Source organism: Olea europaea, chromosome 10 (assembly GCF_002742605.1).
Source record: "Olea europaea var. sylvestris chromosome 10, O_europaea_v1, whole genome shotgun sequence".
Classification (NCBI taxonomy): domain Eukaryota; kingdom Viridiplantae; phylum Streptophyta; class Magnoliopsida; order Lamiales; family Oleaceae; genus Olea; species Olea europaea.
Window position 1 is genome coordinate 31,009,478 of NC_036246.1, and position 24,546 is coordinate 31,034,023.

Genomic DNA, 24,546 nt, shown 5'->3' on the forward strand with positions numbered 1-24,546 from the left:
ATTTCTTATGTTTTAGATTACTGCTTTTATGTTTAATAACCATTGGGCGTCCCTGAAATTGTAGTTTGAATTTATGTTTTGAGACGGAAAGGTTTTAACGTTCTTGTGTGTTTTTTGAAGATTTCATAATTTTGCCACTAATTTCAAAATTATGCAAATTTATGCTATGGTCGATAAATTTGGAATATTTTTAAATTAATATTTCTTGAAAGCTTGAAGACCAAATTGATAATGAAATTGTTTCATCGTTGATATAATATTTTTATTGTGTTTTATTCAGTTCGAGTTACAACACTGGGATCTAAATATTTCCAATTTTTGGCCTAAGTTTAAAAATTCACCTAGACCTAAATTCTTAAAATTTTGAGGTGATGATGATAGCCATATGAGTTATCTATCTCTTGGATTTTGAATCATGAACTTTGGATGTGTGAAACTCAAGTTATGAACGTTTTCCTGAGAGCTGCCAAAAAGTACCCGAGAACAAATAGATCCGATTTTGAAAATAGTTTTGACCAGTGTATCGATTGAATTTGTACACGAAATTCTAACCTGAAATTATTTTAAGTGTAAGATTTCTATAGTTTAAATTTTGTACCTTTTGGATTTCATTTAGTTGTCAAATGAGATTTATTTCAGAAAGTCATACGAGCTGAAAATCTAAACTTTCCGAAAGAAAATTTTTTAAATTTGTAATTGGTCCTCAGAAGTCTTAATTCTTTTAGTGCAAGTTGAATTTATGCATTTTATGAATTATTTAGGTAGGGGGTTACAAATTTAAGGTCTTTGTAATGTCACGAGCGCCAGAGCTACGGGCGTTACATTATGTGTAGCAAAACTCAATAGAAAATAAGTTAAGATTTGACCATTAATAAGTGGGTTTCATGGATAAAAAGCCACTTTTTAAATTATATTTACCAAAAAATATAATTAAAGTAACTTTTGCTCTTTCTAACCTTAGTGGAACATTGCAAAAACATTGATGGTAAACTAGATGGTAGTTGTGCTTATACAACCATCACATAAACAACCCAACACGATACAACAATCATACACATATTGAGCGAGAGGAAAAGAAAAATTGACAATCTTATCACTTTTTGTGACAATTTTAATTTCTTGTGAGTTAATTGTTCCAATGGTCACTGAATTTAGGTTCATATCTTTGATTGATCACTGAAATTAAAATGTCGAGTTTTGATCACTAAACTTAGGTTCATATCTTCGATTGCGCACTGAAATTTAAAATGACGTGTTTTGGCCACTGAACATTGAAAAATATTGTACATTACTCACTGAAATTTGAAAAATATTGTGCATCACTCACTGCAAACTCGATATTTTTCAAAGTTCAACAGTAATGCTAATGCGTAACGTACGGCATATTCCAAAATTCAATGATCAAAACTCTACATTTTAAATTTCAGTGAGCAATCGAAGACATAGAAATAAGTTTAATGAGCAGTCGAAGACATGGACCTAAATTCAGTGATCAAAATTTGACATTTTAAATTTCAGTAATCAATTAAAGACATGAACCTAAATTCAGTGACCATTGAAACAATTAACTCCAACTTATCACAGTATAATAAATGAAGGTTCATTTTAAAATGTTTGATATTCAGCCCTTGTTTGGGCCACATTAAACAAAAAATATATTTTTTTCAAAAAAATTATTATTTCAAAATATATTTTTCTCAAAACCCCATTAAAATGGTACCTAAACAAGAACTTAGTGTAAATCATTGAACACTAACGCAAATTTTGAAAGTGGAAATTACATCAAATCAAAATTTTTAAGACCATAATTCAAAATTCAAATCTAAAGTTTGTTTATAAACAAATTATATGTTAATTCAAACTTTTAAGATTATAGAAATTATATTAATTTACCACCTATATTGACCTAATTCAGTTTTCACTTTCACGGTGCACACACTACCTATTCCACACCTCCATGGCGCACCTACACCCAAGATGCTTGCTCTGACAACTCTTCATTGCACAGCAATTGATCTCCTTGGAGCTAGGTGTCGTTGCAAGGGCAATGCGCACGAACACGAAGTAGTGACGCTCTCAGTCGTGCGAATCGCAATTGTATCTATTTCTTCTTCTTCTTCTTTTAATTTTTAAAGATTTTTGTGGTAGAGTTCTGTGGTGTTTGATGGACATTGTGGAGTCTGTGGCCAATGGTTCGTAATCGCTATCGCGACAGCAAAGATGATGGTAGGTTGTGTGTTGTGTTATGATTTGGCGATGGTTTTTGTTGGTGGTGGTGGATGTGGTGATGGATCTGGCGGTTGGGGTGATTTTCGTTGGTTCTGGCGGTGGTTTTAGCAATAACAGTAGTGGTTTTATAGTTGAAAATTGTGGTTTGTTGGTGGTTGGGGTGATGAGGTGGTGGTGGTGGTTTTGAAGTTGAAAATGGTAGTTTTGTTGAAGGTGGTGGTATGCTACTTTCGGTTGGTGCCATGATGGATGGGGTTAGGTGGTGTAGGTGTAACTGTGAAATAATCCGCGACCTATGAAATTTTTTATCGATTAATTTGATAACAAATTATCAAATTACATAGAATTATGACCTTAAATTATTTAATTCATAAAATATATTTTTAATTTAATTATTTCATAAATAAAATTTAATTAATGTGTGATTTTAAAATTTTAAACTTTGTTTTTTTTGTTTTGAAATGTATCATACTTAATCTCTTAGATGGATATGAATTTTTTTTATTTTAAAATATACAATTTTTTTAATATAAAATAATGAGATAATTATTGATAATTATTTTGTGGTATCATAATACGTAGATAAGTCATATCTAGTTTATAAAATTTAATTCATTCCAATTGTAACTTTTATTTTGGACCGTATAAATACAGGACATTAATTCTTAATAATACACACAAATCTATTATATTCTCTACTTTCTTCTCTTTTTCTATCTAGTTTATAACACGTTATCAATATGATAGGTCAAATTTTTTAAAATCTAATATTTTTTTAGGAAGAAAAAAGGCAGTAAACCATCTTGAATTTTCCGACCGAGAAGACTAGGAGATCTTGGGTGAATATGGATTAGGAAGCTCTCCGGAATTATAATTAGTGGAAAAAAAATTCTTTGTCATGCTAGTAGACATGACAAAGCTCCATATCATTTATGGTCCGTCTCAAGTGACATAACCATGACAAAGCTCCACACCATTCACTACAAAGCAAGATGGGATACATGCATATTTTAACTAAAGCTGCCCGATTAATTATATTAAAATGATTTTTTCATGTTGGTTAATTGAAGTAATCATTATGCCTTTATATATTGATCTCATGCACATGTTTTTTGCTTTATTTTTATTTATGTTTGTAAAACATATACATTTATGATGATTATCAAAAAAAAACTTGTGTCTGTAACGTAATTAAATAATTTTTTATGTCCTGTTATAAATTTTGAAATAATAATTATTAAATTGTTGCTCCTGAAGTAATGCAACATCATAATTAATATTTCAAAAAAAAATATTAATGGTAGATTTATTTGATATAGATAGTTTGTTCTTGTTTTTGAAGTAGCACAACATTATAATTAATATTTTTGAAGAATATTACTTGCTCCTAAAGAGCATGAACTATATTTTTTTGATATTCCAGGAGAACATGAATTATAATTTTCAATATTTCAGAAAAATATTGACATATTGCTCATGAAAAGCATGAATTAAAATTGTTAATATTTCAAATAAATATATTGATTTATTGTTGCTGAAGAAGTAATAGTAAAATATAAAATACTCCTGAAGAAGTACAACTTTACAAATATTAATATTTATCTAGAAAACATACTCGTGAAGAGTTGGTGTTTTTAAACAATAGTTTATTAATGTTTCAAAGTAGCACAACATTGTAAATATTCTAAAAGAATGTTATTGCTCTTGAGTAATAAACTATTATTGACAGATATTTTAGTTATATTTTACTTGCTCTTGAAGAGCAAAATTAAATAAAATCTAACGTAAATTATATTTTTACTCCGAAAGAGTAAATTCTTTTATAATTTATTATTCTAGATAATAATATGTTAATGCTCTTGAAGAGCGTAATATTATAATTTTCAATATTCCAGAAGAATACTGACATACTACTTTTGAAAAAGCAATAATTAAAGATAATATGCTCTCGAAATAGCATAGGTTTCGAAAAAAAAATATATCGTGTAATTTATGAATTGTGTGTTTATTCCTAAAAGAAACTATAAGACTTAAGTCATGTGGATATTAATCATTATATAATTATATTATGTTTAATCATATTTTTTGAAATTAAATCATTGAATTATATTTTATATTGAACTAGAAGTTCAACAATCATTATATAATTGTATAATATTTAATCATATTTTTCGAAATTAAATCATTGAATTATATCTTATATTGAACTAGAAGTTTAATCTGACTTTATTGTTTGGCATGACCAGTTGAATTATTACTAGATCAATAATGATGTGAAATTAAAAATTCAAATGGATAATCAATGAAGAATCGGAAGATTCTTCAATTCAATCCTATATGATATTTGTTTTCTTTTATGAAATTTTTTTATTAACCATCACTAACTAACATATGGACTAAATTTCCTATATATTTTAAAATTAGTCAAGATGATATATGGGGTCCCATTATCCTCCATATTGATAATCTAAATATTATTTGTATCTAATAAATTTGATATATACACTAGATGATTGCACGGTGTTCACAACTTGAAATTTGCGAAATTGCTACTCAAAATTTAAACTATGAGCATAATTTTCAGATTATATAATCGAGACAATATCTTGTTAATGTTAGTGATTCTAAATCCCAACTTTTTAATAAGTGTTAGTTGATATGTCGATAAATAGTTTAACACCATTATTCGTTAAACTCCTACAATTAATTGAGAACAAAGTTCTTCCCAATTATGTGGGAATGCTATTATGAATTATGCCAATATCATAGTTCCCTTATTTATAATTGACTTATGGTTAGAGCCTATTTTTTTCATCTAATTATTTTGATAATGCATTATTTATAAAATTGAACTACCACAATGCATGAATTGGAAAAAAAAATGTTGAGAATAAATACGTAGATTGAGCCATTATCCCAAATGAGTAATATTTTATAATGCTGAAAAAATGATTATTAATTTATTTGGATAATTCTTTCAACGATAAGGAGGAAGAATTAAGAAGTTAAAAATAATGTATAAATTCATCATCATCTAAAAATTCTCGCAAAAGAACTCGAACTGAAAGTTTGAAAAATAATTTATTTAGATATATTTATTGAGCAAAGAAATCAACAATATCTCACGTACAAATTTTAAATGCTCCATTATGAATTGATGTCCTAAGAAGACAACTTGATAGCATTATATTTGATATATTTATACCACACTTGAAGTGTGATAGTGTTTGATTCTAATATAAAAAATTTCTAACAAAAATCAAAGGTGTATACTTATGCAAAATGAAAATAGAAAAAGTGATGTGCATTTCTTTACATAATAAATGTTACAAAGACTTATGTAAATAGATAAAGTATCATGTGGTGGATGTAATCACATGATTCTACCTTGTTGGAGTGACAATGTATGAAATTGGATGTGTATATAATAAATGTGAATATAGACAATTTATCTTGTATAATTTTGATACTATCTTGGAAAGATTTAGTGCTTGTTTGGTAGGAATTTTGTTAATTAATTTTTTGATATTTAGAGATAAAGTGGGTCCTATCCGTGAGAGAAGAATTCAAAAATGACGGCTGAAATAGTGAAATAACGGTCCAAAAATTAATTTTAATTGGATTTTAATCTATACCAAATATGCTCTTAATATGCTTGAATTGTAATTCAAGTTATATTATTATGATGAGAAGTCAATAAACATTGTACTTTTTTTTTTTTTTTTTTCATTTACCAAAGTTTTGTCCCAATGGATTTTTCTGATAAGATTTTTAATGAGGCAACTTTTATAGCGTATTCAAAAGGATAATGTACTATTTTTCCTTCATTAGGATTTTTCCTAATAAGATTTTAATGAAACATATTCTTTGTGTAATGATGTCCTTAACTTACAAGACATTTACTCTAAAGGAAAATGTTACGTGTATATAATAGTGTACACATAGCATTACACTCTCCTCACATGAAGGGGGTCCACACACAATAAAATATTTGTGGGTCCCCCTCCATGTGAGGGGGTGTAATGCATTGTATACATCATGAGTGTACACATAACATTTCTCTACCCTAAAAAAGCATACTCTTATATGTACGAGACTCCCAAAGAGATCAACATGATCCTGTTTTCTAAATCATCATATTAATACAATTATCAAAGGTTGATAAAATATTTCTTATGAAGAGGATGTTATTTGAAAACTATGTAAGACGACATGAGACATACTTCAACAGAAATTGTAATATTGAAGATATTGATATACGAGAAATAAATAGCTTGATACAAGAATTTAAATTAGAGAGAGTAACTGTACTTTTTTTTCCTTTTATCAAGTTTTGTCCCATTAAATTTTCTTGATAAGGTTTTAACGAGGCAGCATTTTATTTAGCCGAACTATTTGTACTCTTTTTTCATTTGTTAGCATTTTTGTTCCACCAAAATTTTTTGCCAAATAAGGTTTCAATGAAATGGGTATTATACAAATAATTATCAATGGGGAGTGTTGTGAAATAATGAGATAATTATTGATTATTATTTAGTGTTATCATAATATATAGATAAATCTTTTCTAATTTAGAAAATCTATCTCATTTCAATTGTAACTCTTATTTTGGATCTTATAAATATACGATATTGATTATTAACAATACACACAAGTCTATTATCTTTTCGACCTTCTTTTTATTTTTTTATTAATCTAGTTTATAACATTTTTGAATTTAAAACGGGAGATATGCCCAAAAAGAGTGGCTCTCACGTGTGCTCGCCCAGTTTATCCTCTGGACCTGTCTTTAGTCTTTACAGTTGGCCCATCATTTACTTTTCAATTCCACTTTCCACGTTGGAATCGAGCTGATCGTTTAAGCTTAGCCACCTCATTCGAAGGAGCGTGAAATATACGGAAGGATAAATTTATTACATTTCCAATCACTCAACTTTCACTAAAATTTCAATTCAATCAACTTTAATTTGTTGGATCTCTTAACTTCAATTTTGATTCACAATTCAAGACTTTACTTGGCACTATTAAATATAACTAGTGTTGTATTCTTATGACGTTTAATTGTTGTCTCAATAATATCCTACATAAGTAATCCTTCAAGTGTTCAATGCCATACTAATTAATGAATTATAATAATGGAATAGGTAAGTTATTCAATTTTGGAGGAAAAATTATTTTTCCTATTTTAGGTAAGATTTGACTCTTGCGAGTTGCGAGTGTAACTCTTTAATGCTTGGACTTAGATGAAAGTTAGTGGAGGAAAAATATATTTATAGACATGATTTCAATTTTTCAATAGGGATAGCAAAATGATTTGCTCTCGAAACTCGAGAGTCCTGCTCTGTCTTGTCTCAAATGGGGCCTTGATTGGGAAATTGAAACAACGGGGAATATAGTTTAGGTCCAAACTCTTATTTTTTATTTAATTATTTTTGTATGTTTTCAAGCCTGCAAACAAGAAGTAAGAAGCCAATTTTCGATGACTTTCAATGAACACTTATATTACATATACATAATAGGTATATATAATATGTTTACATATATATATAATGTGGTAAAATATAATTGGATTAGAATTTTTCCAACTAAAAAAAAAATTCTCTTTTTTTAATATTTCATCTGTATATGCATTATTTTTTAATGAATAGGTGGCTCTTGAAAGTCGTACCGCATGGGTAATATAAATATGGCTACGGCTGTCAAAGCTGAGCCGTCAAATAAAAAAGTGGCATTCAATAATAGCCGCTCCTTACTGCGGCTTCTTCGTCCTAATCTACATTTGTTAGTTTCTTAAAAAAAATAAAAATAAATAAATAATAAATAAATTGAACCTCAATCTTGAGGGTCCCCGTCGCCCCGCTCCTAGAGTTTTGTGAGAAAAATAAATCGTAAAATGTGCCCTAATAGACCAGGAAATAAGAGTTATCTGTACATTGCGCCTACAAGAAGTCCAATTTCATATTTTAGGAATCGAACTCCCACACTGCGGCTGCCAACAAGGCGTGAAAAAACCTCACTTCTGTCATTTGCACCAATAAGTTATACCCGGGGGGCTTACATTTGTAAGTTTCTTGCTTGCTTGGTAAGTATTTATAAATAGTTTAAATTATAAATAAATAAAAGAAGAGGATAAATAAGATAAGTTTATTTTATCCAAACATAGGCTATAAATGATTGACATTTAATTAATTAAAATTAATGATACCTATATATTATGCTTATTTAATTTAGATAAAGATTATTTTTAGTAAATTTTGATAAAAGTTGATGAAATTTATTATTAAAAGTTGATAAAAATTACAAGTCTAGTGAAATATATGATTAAAAATGAGTTTGTGAAAAAAAAATTATAAAATGAGATTAAATAAGGATATGTAAGTGATGTGAAGAATAGAGAGAGAACTTTCTTGTAAGTCTACGTTTAATATTGTTGGGAATTTACTTAAATATGCACAGCGAAATTTAACAAGTTTCAATTCCCATTCAGGATTCAGCTTTGTATTTAGATAAAAACTGTGATGAGAAATATACCTTTACTTATGATTTGCAAACTCTTTCGTGTTATTCCTTTCTAGCAGCTTGAATCTGCCTCCCACAGCTGTCCAATTGTCCAGCCTCCAATGAAATCCACACAGAGAGTAGACAGCAACTGCTAGGGTTTCTTTCTTGTGCTAGCAAGAATAATGAATAACTTATGGACCTCAAACCCTAGCTGCATATATATATAAACCCAAACGGACCCGGCCCGGTCCGGTCCAATATTTAATTAATCCAATTAATCAAACCCGGTCCGTGAATTAATTAATCCAATTAATTAATTCGGGATTATAAATAACAAATTCAATTAATTAATTTATTCAACGATTGTTAAATTAATCAATTGACAATTTGCAGTCTTCCAATTCTCTTTTGTGTGCGACCCATTAGGTTCCCGACCACGATACCTAACATCGTGAAATATTATTTTGATCTAATCAAAATTGATAAATTAATACACCCTTTTAATTTATTCACATTCGCCGTCCCTGATTGACATCTAGCAATGTGTCAGGGCAATACATGTGTCGGGAAATGTGACGTGGTATGACAAAACCAAATTCGTTCGTTTACCGTGGAACTATTATCCTTTCGTCAATACGATCCGATCAATTACGAGATATGGAATTGTGTCAATCTCGATCATTGATCATATCTTTCACTCCACTATTAAGTCAATATAAATCGAAAACTCCTTTTCGACTTATGAGTACACCTTGGCCAAGGATTTCATCACCGACTTAATTGAATGAAACGCAGATCATAATCTCCTACTATCTAAGAGTGACGAATCCTTTATTGATCAATCACAACCTTCATACGGTTCTTGACGTACCCGAACGATGTCGCGGCCCCTTTCAGAGCAACATCCAACACCGCCAAAGTATGACTGTCCTCATATAGGGTACTATGACGACCTCAAGTCAAAGGATTAATTCCACTACCGAACGTTAGAGATTAGCCACTGACACTCAGATAGTTATCCCTGTGGAATCTCTTAGCGGGTCTCCAATGTTTTGTTCTATAACAAAACATCCACATATTCATTTAAGTGTCATCACACTTTAGCTCGTGAGATCAGCTACTTACTTCACAAGTAAGAAATGCCACACGTGATGGTCTAACTGTATTAACGATATCCGTATCTCGTTATTACTTACGACCATGGTTTATTCAAGATCCAATTATATGTAATTTGTATCTCACAATCACAACTCCTTGTGATTAACAGATTACCTAAAAATTGGATCTTCGGATTCTATTATTTAATATTATTTATTACAAAATTAATTTAAATAAATAATAGATCTCGCCAAAATCAAATGCATTAAATATATTAAAAGCGTTTACAACCTAAATCGATTGGATCTAGAGCATAACACTTTCAAATATGTGTGCCATTTAGGCTTACTTCGTCATTAGTTTGGTTAGCTCTTTCTAGTCAAGTATTCTTATTTGAAAAGAACGTAAAGTTTTAGGTTCCAATTCAATGCCATGGTACGTCTAAGTTCTAAAGAGAGTTTCAATTAAAAAAAATTATCTAAACAATATAATTAAATATAAAAAAATTATATATATATATATATATAAATTTTTTAGAAGAATTTTATGAAGATTATGAAGACATATGTTTAGACTTTATAGAAATTGAAAAAATTTATGATTTATTAGTAACAGAACAAGATATTGATGTCAACGAGTCGAGCCGAACCGACTTACAAGTCGAAATTCAAGGCTCGGACTCGACTCAAGTAAACGAGTTAAATAAAAATAAAATTTTTGAGTCGGGTTAATTATGGATTACCTACACCACTTTGGAAATGTGAAACACGATTAAATAAGAGCTTAATATTTTTTGTCATCCTTAAAGTGTTAAATTTTCTCTATTAATTAGTTTTAACATGCAAGTCCTTTAGCAAGTGAAAGTTGTGGGAGATATCATAATCCTTCCTTCACGTAGTATAATGCTTTCATAGGATAAATATATATGTACCGAATTGGTGCTCTAATCTCACATGTGTGAGGGTTCCGGGTGCATTTAAAAATTTCGGCTTTTGGGACCCACCCTCCTATTGTGGGTGTAGGTAGAAGATTCGATAAAAATGTATAGGGAAATGTAACATTGTCCTTCATCAAATAATTTGCAAGTTTCTGTTTCTAACTTTTGCCTTTATATTTTAGAGAAGTTTGTACTCGTATATTCTAATAAATATTCAATATCTTCAAATAACATCAGAATTTGATAATTAACGATTTCTTCGATTCTGATTTAAAAGATTATTAAAACGTACTTAAAGCTATAATAGATCATGAAAGAAGCACATTGGACGGATAATATAATATGCATCGACCATGGTTAGAAATCTAGATTCAGAGGGTGTTTGGTAAGAATTTTTATGTGAAAATGAATTTTTGAATAGTAAATTGATGGGAAATGTGTGGTTGAAAAATAAGAAAAAGTTTTTGATTTACGTGTAATATTATTTTAATAAAGAATGTGTGGTTGAAAAGAAGAGAGAGAAAAATACATTTTGATAAAAATGGGTGCCAAACAGAACCTCAATCTAAACAAATAAATACATTCAAAGTAAAGCAAGGTTTTGATAAATTTCAAGGAGCAATAATCATATTATAATCGAGAAAAACTTTAGTTTCAAGGAAAGATTTTGGTGCTTTGAAAACAGTGGTTACCACTTTCCGACACCAAAACTCAAGATTCTCCAGGTCAAATTGACTCTTCTAGACCTCTTAGGGAACATAAAATATGATTATATTTTTATCAAGTTAATTTCACCAATAGTCACTGGAGTTTGTAATATATTTAAGATAGTTATTAAATTATTTTTTTTACAATAATAGTCACAAAAATTTCTTACGATTACGCTAATGGTGCCGAAGTTAGAGATTAATGGAAAATCCTACATATTGCTGTTAAAGTTGCCCTACTTTTAACCTTCGTGTAGAATATGTGAAGGATATAAGACGTGTTTCGAAAATGACAACTCTTTAATTTGAGGTCAATTTGGTAATTTTTTGCACTAGCTGAGTTGGATAGGAAGGTTTATATGGTAACCTCCAATTGGTTGGATTGTTGATTCCCAAATTGTGTTTCTTTATATGGTTTGTGAGTTGTTCGATTTAATCAACGATTGTGATCTTTAGTTGGTTTTTTAACTTGTTGGCTAATGAATTTTGGGATTTCATTTGGTCTGTTGGTTTTCGATTTTTGACTTCTGAAGTCTCGCATTCTCGCTAAAATCTCTTCTTCTTCTTCTCTCTTTGGTTGGTGTTTCAGATCTTGAAAGGATCTGTGAAACCCTTGTGTAAATCGCTGTTGTAACAATAACATTGGGTCGATTGTTGTGTATAGCTTGTTAGGGTCAGATTTTGGGTTGAAGTTTTAGGAGATCATTAAATCGACGATTAAAACTTGTGCGATCTAACATTTGGTTGATGTAAACACTCTCTCTAGAAGCTTTATTGGCGCACATAGTGGAAGGGCTGGTAGTTGAGCCCCCAGACATGGCCATTGTCGAACTGGGTCAACATTTTTTATGGTCTTACGTTTTTATTCCTCTTTTTTTTTTTTTTTTTTTTTTTTTAACCTTTTCTTTTTATATTTTTTTTTTTTTTTTTTTCCTTTTTTTTTTTTTTTTTTTTTTTTTAACACTTGCTACTTATAATATTCTGCTATTGTAATTTGATTTGGGACAAAAAAACCCAACAATATGGTTAGTGATAAATCTGAAGAGAAATTGGAGATTAAAATTGGAAAATGGGTTAGGGATGAAGTTGAGAAATTGGAAATGAAAATCGTTTTGAAGGGAAAAACATAGTTGGCAAATACAATTTTAAATAAAAAACGGCATCCGGTACACAATGCAAGATAATGTAGTTTTTATCGCCGGTATTTTTATTAGAAACTTTTGTGACTAGTAGTTGTAAGAAATTACATCCAATAATCCTTTTGAGATTTATTATAATTTAATGAGCATTGATGGAATTAACCATTTTTTTTTATATCCAAGTATCCCAATTTACATTAGACTAAATTCTGGACCCCCAAGACCCTTGCTCCTAGAATTTTGGAGGGAGTAAATCGCGGGTTATACTTCAATTGGATCACAGGTGAATTAACCATATTTTTACCACATGGAGAGTGGAGAATAAGTTAAATTAATCTACCTAGATGAAAAGATAAACAATATTATTCCCTAATGGTGGCGATGAACAATTGGCAATCCTCGTTTGGGGTAGCTGGGTAAAGAGTTCACCCGTTCAGGGCCAAATTTGATGAGTCTACCATGCAATCATTGTTCGTGAAATAATGACTAAAAGAGAGGTCAGAAAAATTGGATGTGTACTTTTATGATATTCTTTATCTCCTCCACCAACCTTTTGGTCCTTTTCCCTAAAGAGTAATTAGCTTTCTGTTGTGCTAAACAATAAAAGAGAACAAGTGTCTGAGAAGTGAATAATGGCACCAACCGACTAAACTAATCTTGATGTGACAGTCGAACCTCACATAGCTTTTACTATTCCTACCTAATCAAAATCTTTGTCAATTGTGTTTTTGAGATGTGTCAAAATGGAGTTAATTAAATCATTGCCTACTAAATTTTACTTTAGAATATCACTTGCTCGTAGAATTAAAAAATATTACTCACTGCTCACTTATTTATTCAAACATTTATCCATTCATCTCTCCATTTAAATTCTTTGCCAAAATTGACGAAAAATTCCATGCGTGCTAACGAAAAGCTGACTTCACACATTTATACCGTTAATTTATTCACTTTGATTAAAAAATAAAATAAAATTAAAAAACCCCAAATTACAAACACAAAATCCCTGTGTTTAAATAAAATTAAAAACTCCCAAATTTTGTTTTATTTTTTATTTTTTTTTAAAAACCCTTGATTGCAATAGATGAATCTTCATACATTCTTGTTCTTAAATTCGTTCTTATTTATCACTAGTGAAAGGTATTTGTTAAAAAAATAAATAAATAATAAAACATAATTTGAGGGGTTTTTAATTTTATTTAAATAGAGGGATTTTGTATTTGTAATTTGGGGTTTTTATTTTTTTTATTTTTAATCCAAGTGGATAAATTAACGGTATAAATGTGTCAAGTTAGTTTTCCGTTTGTACACGTGGGGTTTTTCGTCAATTTTGACAAAGAATTTAAATAGAGTGATGAATGGGTAAACATTTGAATAAATGAGTGGGCAGTTAGTAACCCTTTTTTAATTCAGTAGGCAAGTGGTAACATAATGTAAAGTTCAATAGGCAATGATTTAATTAAATATGTCAAAATGTATCCATCAATAATTCAGTTTAGTTTAGTCAAGACTCGTTCTGATTAGAGCCATTCCTCGAGGGCAGCCCAACATGGTATAGCCACAGCTTGTCTCGCAGCACAATGGCCTCTACAACTAGACTGTGTACGGCTCGACTATATCTTTTTGGATAACACTACTTGTATATAATTTTTTCTGCATTAACATATCTATACACTTGTGGTGGGACCCACTCAAATGGACCTCACCCCATGTTAGTGTGGGACACCCATGTTAGTGTGGGACACTTTAATGTACAAAAATTATGTATACCAAGCAAAACACTATCTTTTTAGGCCATTTATAACTCTAAATCAAAATATGAAGTAAATTTTGGATCATTTTATACCAAATCTTGCATCAAAATGAAAATATCTCCAAATTATTACACCAAATGAATAGTGTTTAATTATTTTCTTCATTTTTTTAATTCTTAACAAATTTGTTATTTGAAAAATTATTTATTTATTTATTTTACAATTATATAAGTTACTAAGTCACTATTTGGCCCCCGTTAAAATTATAATATGCTTTTCTCCATTCTTATTAACTACACATTTTTCACTAAAATAATATTACGTGTAAATTCAAAAAAAAATTTCTTTTTTAACCACACATTCTTTAAAAAAACACCATTCAAAAAATTATAATCTCAAATAATGGGGGCCAGACCTTGGAGGGTAAATAACTACGTTAAATTAACGAAAATATTAAATTCATTAATAAATTTTTAAAATGTATTAAAATTAATAGAAATACCACAAATAACAAAATCTGAAATCACATTATTATAAATAGTGCAATATGTTTCGAATCTCAATATCATTATATTACAAAGTCAAAATAATATTACAATTTAATTCTCGAAATCTATATAGTCATCTCACAAATGATCAATAAATGCATATCGAAATACAATATGAGCCTCTTTATCCTTGATTTGTCTATGATAGAGCAAGAAATTCTTGAAATTGATTGCTTTCGTCTTCAATCAACTTAATTCATTCATTAAATATTATTGATTTCATTGTTAAACTTCTTTACAAATGCACATTATTATTATTATTGTTGTTGTAGTATTTAAAAATGTATAACAAAAATAGACACAAATCCTTTACCAATATTTTTGCAAAGTGAAAGGGGAGTAACATTGTATTTAACTATTTTGGTATAAAAGGGAAAATATGGTGTTAATTTGAAGAGTTTGAACTGTTTTTTTTTTTTTTTTTTGGAGGGGGTGCAAGAATGGTGTTTTGGAGATAACATTGGAGATGGCCTTATTGCCTGCAAGTTCAGCCATGTAGGGTCTCGATCCTTTAAAAAAGAAAGAATAATGTTGACATGATTTCAACGTGAATTGTCTCTATTATTTGCAGGCTTCAGCTGGAGTAGGGTGACACAAAAAGAAGGGCAAATCCAAAATTGCAAACTCAAAGTACCCTGCTATACCGTGCTACTATGTGAAATCTTGAAGCACAAACAGAGTTAAACTCAACCAACATCCCTGAATGTTTCATCTTCGACCAAGTAAAAGTTACAGCACAAACAGTTTGGTTTCTTCTCCTTCTATTGTTTATAAAAAGAAAACGACAACTTACAGATCTTTAAATTCATATTGATTAGTCTTTAATTTACCTCGAGACAGCCACCTACGACCGGGGTTAGGTTAGTGTAGAAAAAACAATTCAAACAATACCAGAATTAAGGTACACACATTAGTAATTTAGTACCATGTGTGTTATTCATTGTACATGACAAAATACTATACTAAACGGTGCATATAGCCCCCGCAAAATTCTAAAGCTTCCCTGTAGAAACCCCAGAGTGGGCAACATGTAGTGCGCAAAGAGAGGAAGAACAATTACTCATTTTACCCCTCAAAAGTTATTCAACATTTACATAACAAAGCATGCATTTGGATTCTCATCACTAAACATCTGTGGAGGATGTTCATACAAGTCTTGCACAAACATCTGATCAGGGTAAACATGGAAATTCGGATGAGGCTGGTAATAGTAGAACTCATTCTTTTTCACATCCATTTTAGAATCCTCCTCCAGTTCCGCCTCCGGTTTAGTCGGTGGTGGTTCAGTGGCTGAGCCGCCATCAGCCGCAGCCTCCTCCTTTTCTTTTCCACCCTCTTCGCCCTTTTCTACTTCCTTTTTGCCTCCCTCTGGTTTCTTTCCTTCTTTCGACTTCTCTTTTTTCTCGACTTCGACCTTCATGATCACCGCGTGTTTTCCTGTTCTCTTGTTCACGTGATTAACAAGGCTTTCCGGTTCAAACACCCCTTTCACTGTCACTTGTGAGCTCTTTAGGTCAGGCTCTGCACTCTCCACTCCTATATACAAGCATGTTTGGCTAAGCTTATGAGTTATAAAGTTTACTTATTTAAGTAAATAAGCATGTTTGGCTTGGCAAAATCCTAAAAATGAACCCCAGGCCCAAAGCCAAACATGATCAAAATAAGTGGCGTATAAGTAAATAAGCATGTTTGGTTTAGCTTAATGCTAAAAATGAACCTCTAAGCCAAAAATGTCAAACATAAGCGATTTTTTTTCCCCAAACATGTTGAGAATTGCTTATTTATGCCAATGCCTGTCCAAGATTCTTTAAAGTAACTATACACATTAAACGAAATTATTATTGATAAACAGAATCCAATGAACTAAATATTTTATTACAATTAAAATTCGTAAAGATCCTCACGGGTTAAATAATATCAAATAATTGGCGAAACTTTACTATAAAGAGATGCAAATGACTGAAATGAGAGAGAGAGACAGAATAGCAAATAATCATATATGCAAATACAGCTAAAAAGGGTATAAAGCCATAAAGAGCAAAACAATTATAAGCATAAAAAAATCACTTTTTTATTTTTTTTAATTTCACCTTTCATTCTTTGTATGCGTTTTCTGATTTCTTGAGAACAAGCCTCGCAATGCATGTACACTTTCAGCACCACTGTAATCTTGGGAGGCTGTAAAAATATTTAACAAAAACAAATTATTCAACAAAAATAATAGAAAAAAGTAAAAAAATAATTAAATAAATAACAAACCTCCTCTTTTTTCTCTTCTTTGACCACCTCCTTTTCTTCTTTCTTTGGCTCCTCCGCCGGTGGCGGTGGCGGTGGCGGTGGCGGAATTGGAGAGATAAGCTCAACTTGACGGTGGCTTTTCCTCTGAACCCTAGCTAAAACCTTAAGTGGATCTGCTTTTTCACCTTTAACAACCACCTTACTAGTTTTACAGTCCGTTATTACATCCTCAACTCCTACGAAAGTTAAAAAATATGGGTTTGAATTAAAAATTTCCATTGTACTATACTGCCAAATCCATTTTAACAAACATGACGTCCGGGATCTGATTACCTTCGAAGCCTTTGAGGCACCGACGGACTTTTCTAGCACAAGCTTCACAATGCATGTACACTTTCAATATTATTTCTTGCGGCGGCGGTAGTTTAGGCGGAGGTGCCGCCTTGGATTCTTCAGATTTCTTCTCCTCCGCCTCCTTTACTTCCTCCCGCTTCTTAGGCTCCTCCGGTTTCTGAGCTTCCTCTGGTTTTTTCCCCTACCAAGGAAAAAAAAAAAAAAACTATTAATCCAAAACCAAAAATGAAAATGGGTAGCAGAGTGATGAAGATTGAGATTCGGAATAAAAACCTCTCCCATTAGAATTCAAAGAACACGCAGACACTTTTAAATGTGTGTGTGTGTGTGTGTTTTTTTTTTTATCAACAGAGTTTTGATTTTGTTGGAAATTGGAAGATGCGAGAGTAATGGAGTACTGAGGGGTATATGAGATCTGGAGAGGTCCATAATAGCGTCACCATTTAAGTGACGTGGCACATGTGTAGGTGGCACGTGCAGAGGAATGGTGAGACATGCGGTCATCCTACGTTGCGTTTTGAACACGACTTTGTTTACGTACTAACAACTTTTGGCACTATATATAGCCCATGTTTAAACCACATTTTAGGATAAAAATGTATTATTTATGTCAAATCAATGAGAAATGTGTGGTTAAAAAAAAGAAAAATTTTAAATTTACGTGTAATATTATTTTATTGAAAAATGTATTATTAAAATTATGTTAAATTACTATTAAAAATATATATATTTTTAAAAGTAATATGGCTCAAAGAAGCCCATAATGAAATAATTCTTGTGTTATATATATATAAAAAAAAAAAAAGGTTGACCCCAACTTTGAGGGCTCCCACGGCCCCACCTCGTCTCTAGAGCTTTGTGAGGTAGGTAAATCGCGGGATGTGTCCCAAGAGACAAGGAACGAGAGCTGTCAGTACACTGCGCCTACAAGAAATTCAATTTTATGTCTCTAATTCTTGTGTTATATGCTTTGCACTTAAGATCGCTAAATGCAACAACGGACACAACGGGAGTTTTCGGGGTCACGTGACCCCCTCAACTTTTTAGATTTTTTCTTAATATCTTTATTTATTTCCACAATATANTATATATGTATATGTATATATATGTATATATATATATATATATATATATTTTTTTTGAAATATAATTATATTATATTTTTTATTTTATGTAAATTTATCTAAATAGACATGTAAAAATTAAATAAAAATATATCGTTCTAACTTCATCCACTAATATTTATTTTTATAAATTCTTTTAAACATTTTTATATTCTTTTAAAGTTTGTGTTTAACTAAAATTCTAATAAAATACAATTTTCATCTAAAATCATAATACCCTTATTATAATATATCCTCTTCAACGGAAATTAAAAAAAGAAATCAACACATTATTGAGTTATAATTCTTTTGTAATATGAAAAATAGAATATTATTTTTTATGCTTTTTCAAGTATTGATTTGAGACCGATGAAAATATACGGGAAATTTCAATACCTGTACAAATATTTTTACATTACAAAAGGAAACAACTTAAAATTATTAGTCAAAACACAAACAACCAAAATTATGAGCTTATAAGAAAAAAAGTATATATATATATATATATATATATATATATATATATACACTATACTAAAGAAAATGATAAATCACGGTGAGCTTATAATAATAATAATAATAATAATAATAATAATAATAATAATAATAATAATAATAATAATAATAATAATAATAATAAGAACAACAACAACAACAACAACATATGATTTGATGAGAGATTTGTTTGGTTGATTAAGCAGTATGCTTTTGATATAATCCTATAAATTCAATAAAAGAGATTTGCGAACATTTATAACTAAATATTAAAGCACTAACGTGACATATAGAAAATAAAAAGTAAGAACCAGATTTAATGTTGATAGTGATTGGATGAATATAGTGATTTTTTAAAAAATTTTGAAATTGTAATAGGAATATATTTACAGTGGGATGAATATATAAAATTTGTATGGATCTATAATGTTTAAATGAATTAATTTAATAAGGTCAATATTAAAATTTGATGTTGCTGAAAATAGTAAATTTTTAAAATTTTAATATTTTAATAAGGATGTAAATAGAGTGGGATGTATATATAAATTTGGGGATGTAAATAGCGGCTCCTTTTTCATCTATAAGGTCTTGTTTAGTATGGGTTAAAATTTAAATTTTAATATAAATAAATGTATTTCACTCACACTTTAGACATCAACTAAACTTAATATTTAGCTAATTCCTACAAGTTGCTAGAGTATTTTAATGTGTGTTTTGATGTTGTAATATAGCTTGATGAAATTGAAGAAAGTAAGTAAAAGTTGACAAATTTGAATAAAATGGCTAAATTGTAAAAGATTCAAAGTTCGGGGACTAAAGTGCAATCAATCAAAAGTTGTGTCGAATCACACGATGAAGATTTGAGAGTGCTACGTGTCAATTGGATGAAGAAAAATGTCAAATGGATTAAATATAATTAAAGTATTATCAAATATCAATTTCCAACCGAAAAAGTTATGCTTTAAATTTTTAATCTCACATTGAGACCCATTTTTGACACAGCAAACTACCGAATTGGAAAATGATATCTGAAGTAAAATTGTATCTCTTTGAGTTTCTTTCTAATACATCTTGAATCGCCTCAATTGAATATTGAGAGAAAAAATTATGACAAAAATATTGAATAATGAGCAGTGCTGTCTTCACCCCGAAGTGGGCGCGCCACAACCTTGCGGGGAAAATGTTTCTAATGTTTTTGGACTCTTTTCATGGTTCAATTCTACCCTAATTTGTCCAAAACTTCAAGATGTTATAAATACAACCCTAGAGACCGCTTTTGGAGGAAAAAAAAGATGAGGAGGAAGAATTCAACTCTATAATTCATACAATTTGAAGGAGAATTCAAAGAACAATTCAACGGAGTAAGAGGGGCTAATATCAAGGAATCGAGTGAGAGGCACAAAGAACATCAAAGGGATAAAACCAGTTTAAAACTTCAAAAGAGTTTTTCCTTTTTCTTCTCTCTATGTTATTCGTTAATATGTTTAGATTTAATTATTCTATCATGAGCTAAATATCTAATCTAGGGTTTGATTGTAACCAAAATTTGAGATTATGATTTGATTTTATCACAATTATTTATATTTGATTTTCCACATATGTTTAGTCGTGTCATGAAATTAATGCTTTCAATTAATTGGCCACCAATTGAATGAATCGATGTTAGTCAATTTTGGCACTCAAGAGAGGGGAAATTAGGTAGGATCATATGATTGACACAACGTAGATTTTATGGATTTTCAGAAAAAGTATAGGATCTACGAAATTTACTCCTTAAAAGAATCATGAACTTGATAAATTATTGATTTTAATTCGAAATAGAGATATTGAAATCGAAATCTATGATTAATTTCTAATCGGCACTCGAAAGAGGGGGAAAGAAATACATTAGAGCTCTTACTTTTAGACATGGAAAAATTGAATAGAATAATTGAACATAATTGAATCATAATTGATAATTACGTAACTCATAACCTTAAACGTTCTCATCTTGATTATTATTCCAATTTGCATTTATTTGTTGAATTCATCAACATATTCACCTTTAGATTGGGTAATACTATTGATCATAACCATTCATTCTCTAGATAAAATAAAGACTATATAATGATAGTATTTAGTAAAAATTAAATTACAACCCTTGTGGGTTCGACACTCTTAACTCCATTACAATATTACAAAAATTGACACCGTACACTTGCGGTATAAATCAACCATAGATTACACCATCTAAATTTGACATTTAGTTAATTCCTACAAGTTTTAGAGAATTTTAATGCGTGTTTTGATGTTGTGATATAAGTTGATGAAATTAAAGAAAATAAGTAAAAAGTTGGCAAATTTGGAGAAAATGACAAATTATAAGAGATCCAAAGTTCGGGGATTAAAGTACAAATACTCAAAAGTTGTGTTGAACCTCGCGATAAATATTTGAGTGTTACGGGTCAATTGGATGAAGAAAGATGTCAAAGGGATCAAATATAATCAAAGTATTATCACACATCAATTTTCAACAAAAAAAGTTATGCTCTGAATTTTTAGTCTCACATTGAGACCTATTTTTGACATTACGAACGATCGAATTGGAAAATGATATTTGAAGCAAAGTTGTATCCCTTTGAGTTATTTTTTCAACTCATTTTGAATCATCTTAATCGAATATCAAAAGAAAACGTTATGATAAAAACACTAAATGATATGCAGTGCTGTCTTCCACCTGAAGTAGGCGCCCAGCGCCCGCACTGTCGAAAATAATAAAATTCGCTTTTGGCCCAATTCAACCCTAATTCATCCAAGACTTCAAGATGGTATATATACAACCCTATAGATCACTTTTGCAAGAAAAAAGGAGAATTCAACCCTACAATTCATACAATTCAAATGAGAATTTAAAGAACAATTCAATGGAGCAAGAAGGGCTAACATCAAATATAAATCAAAATCAACAATTAATTTTAAGAATATATTTCATGGGATTCATAAATTTTCAACTTTTATTAAAATTTACTAGAATTTTGATTTTAATCTCCATTAAATAGGAACAAAAACACAATAAATTTGAACTTTTCACTTTTTCTTACTCTCTCGTGACTCTCTCCTTCACCCCTTTTATCGAAACCTTAACTCTTTTAATTTTTTAAAATTTGTTTATATTTTCTCTACAAATTATAACATTTACTACAAATCTTCACTTCCTAATCATATTTTGAACCTAAATTTGCATTTTCTTGTATCAAATTGCGTATATAAAATGATATTGGTTATATGTTTTTTTCCTTGTTATTACTTGAATTGATTGTTTGTATCAAATACATTATAAATTCTTTAAACGTAAATATGAATTGTAGCAAACGATCGAATTGGAAATTGATATTCGAAGAAAAGTTGTATCCCTTTGAGTTATTTTTTCAACGCATTTTGATACACCTCAATCGAATATCGAAAGAAAACGTTATGATAAAAATACTGAATGATATGCAATGCTGTGTTCTACTCGAAGTAGGCGCCGCAGGGCTCGTGCTATCAAGAATGATAGAATTCGTTCTTGGCCCAATTCAACCCTAGTTCATCAAAAACTTCAAGATGGTATAAATACAACACTAGAGATCACTTTTGGAAGAAAAATGAGAATTCAACCCTACAATTCATACAATTCAACAGAGCGAGAGGGGTTAACATCAAATATAAATCAAAACCAACAATTAATTTTAATAATATATTTCATGAGATTCATAAATTTTCAACTTTTATTAAAATTTACTAGAATTTTGATTTTAATCTCCATTAATAGGAACAAAAACACAATAAATTTGAACTTTTCACTTTTTCTTACACTCTCGCGACTCTCTCCTGCACTCCTTTTATCAAAATCTTAACTCTTCTAATTTTTTAAAATTTGTTTATATTTTCTCTACAAATTATAACATTTACTACAAATCTTCACTTTCTAATCATATTTTGAACATAAATTTGCATTTTTCTCCTATCAAATTGCGTATATATAATGATATTGGTTATATGTTTTTTTTTTCCTTTTTATTACTTAAATTAATTGACTGTATCAAATATATTATAAATTCTTTAAACGTAAATATGTATTTTCCTATGATGAGCAAAATATTAATAAAATGATTGTTTGAAATTAAATTGATGAAATGATGAACAAAATATGAATGAAGGAATGTTTTTTAAAAGTAAATTTGCATTTTCTCGAGTCAAGTATGAATCATTCAAAAATCAAGAATATTCGATTTGTACAAAGTTGATTGTACCCCGTAATTCAAAATGTTTAAGTGCGGCCCTAGCTAAACAAGAGATTTGATTGATTTAAAATTTAAACGAAAGTTAAAGTTAAAATATTGCATCACTTAACAAAATTAAATTATCAAACTTCATTTTAAATTACTCGTTTCAATGAATTTATAAGTACCTACTCAATTATCCACCTTCACTTTTATTCATTCATAAATTAAATTGTTTATCTGACATGAAAAGCGATATAATCTCTCAACCACAAATATATGAGATAAGATCATATTTGGCTCCCATTCTTTCAAAACTATTTCTTTATATATTCATTTTTAATCACATATTTGCACAATAAAATATTCTACGTATAAACTTAAAAAAAAAGTTCTCATTATTTAACCACACTTATTTTTTTTTCAAAAAATTACTAATTGAAACAATATTTTTCAAAACAATGACCCCCAAAGAGGGGATGGATTTCACTTGGAAATAGGTCGATAAGTTTCATAATTTCTTTAAACTTTTTTCAGATGACTTTAAATAATTCAGTCATTAATAGTTATTGTTGGCTCTGTCCTATTTGAAAAGCCAGGAGGCACTTGGCAGTACGAAGCCTCAGAGTTCACGTGCGCTCCCTGTAGACTCAAAAGTTTCTCAATTTAGATAAAGGAATGCAGTAGTTATCTTTTGAGTTTTGTCCATAGTGGACAATATTGATATTGTCACGTCAATAGTGAGCACATGACATAATAATATCAAGAGTAAAGTCAAATGATCACATTTGTTGATACAAAGATTGACACACCTTTCACAGTTGAGGTGTAGGTTCCACGTCAATAAAATAATGTCGACCTCTCCATGTGAGTGTTTTATGTCAACCGATATATCAACAAATGTGACTATGTAGCGTGACCCTAATATCAAATAGGACAATGCTCCTCCACTGGAAGAAAGCTTGACAGATGTATTGACACTCTCTTACTAGCGTCGGTCCTGCATGAATAAACAATTGGGAGAAAGAAGTAATCCCACCCTCATTGCAAAAGTAGGTCAGGGCTTCTGACACCATTTTTTGGGTAGTGCAACTCAGTCCTATCAAATATTGCCACACCCATGTTTAGCATAATAATTCTTGTCCATTGTCTAGATGTCAACTTCACTAGTTGATAATAATAAATAAAAACTTAGTTCTTTT

At 29.9% G+C, this 24,546-nt stretch overlaps 1 protein-coding gene across 1 annotated transcript; it reads right to left on the reverse strand.

Annotated features, from left to right (window-relative positions):
- Positions 1-15,792: 15,792 nt before the first annotated feature.
- On the reverse strand, positions 15,793-17,876 carry LOC111401808 (heavy metal-associated isoprenylated plant protein 7-like). The gene is made up of 5 exons (XM_023029720.1): positions 17,779-17,876; positions 17,485-17,686; positions 17,173-17,387; positions 17,004-17,091; positions 15,793-16,449 (listed from the first exon to the last, which is right to left on the reverse strand). Exons 1-5 carry the CDS (start codon positions 17,785-17,787, stop codon positions 16,004-16,006), a joined length of 960 nt encoding a protein of 319 aa, XP_022885488.1. The 5' UTR covers positions 17,788-17,876; the 3' UTR covers positions 15,793-16,003.
- Positions 17,877-24,546: the final 6,670 nt, after the last annotated feature.

What these genes read in the sequence shown, in the direction of transcription:
- LOC111401808 (XM_023029720.1), bottom strand. An exon ending in AAGAAGAGAAAAAAGAGGAG is followed by an intron (nt 17,092 to 17,172) that starts GTTTGTTATTTA and finishes ATATTTTTACAG; the next exon opens with CCTCCCAAGATTACAGTGGT. An exon ending in ACGCATACAAAGAATGAAAG is followed by an intron (nt 16,450 to 17,003) that starts GTGAAATTAAAA and finishes GCTTGTATATAG; the next exon opens with GAGTGGAGAGTGCAGAGCCT.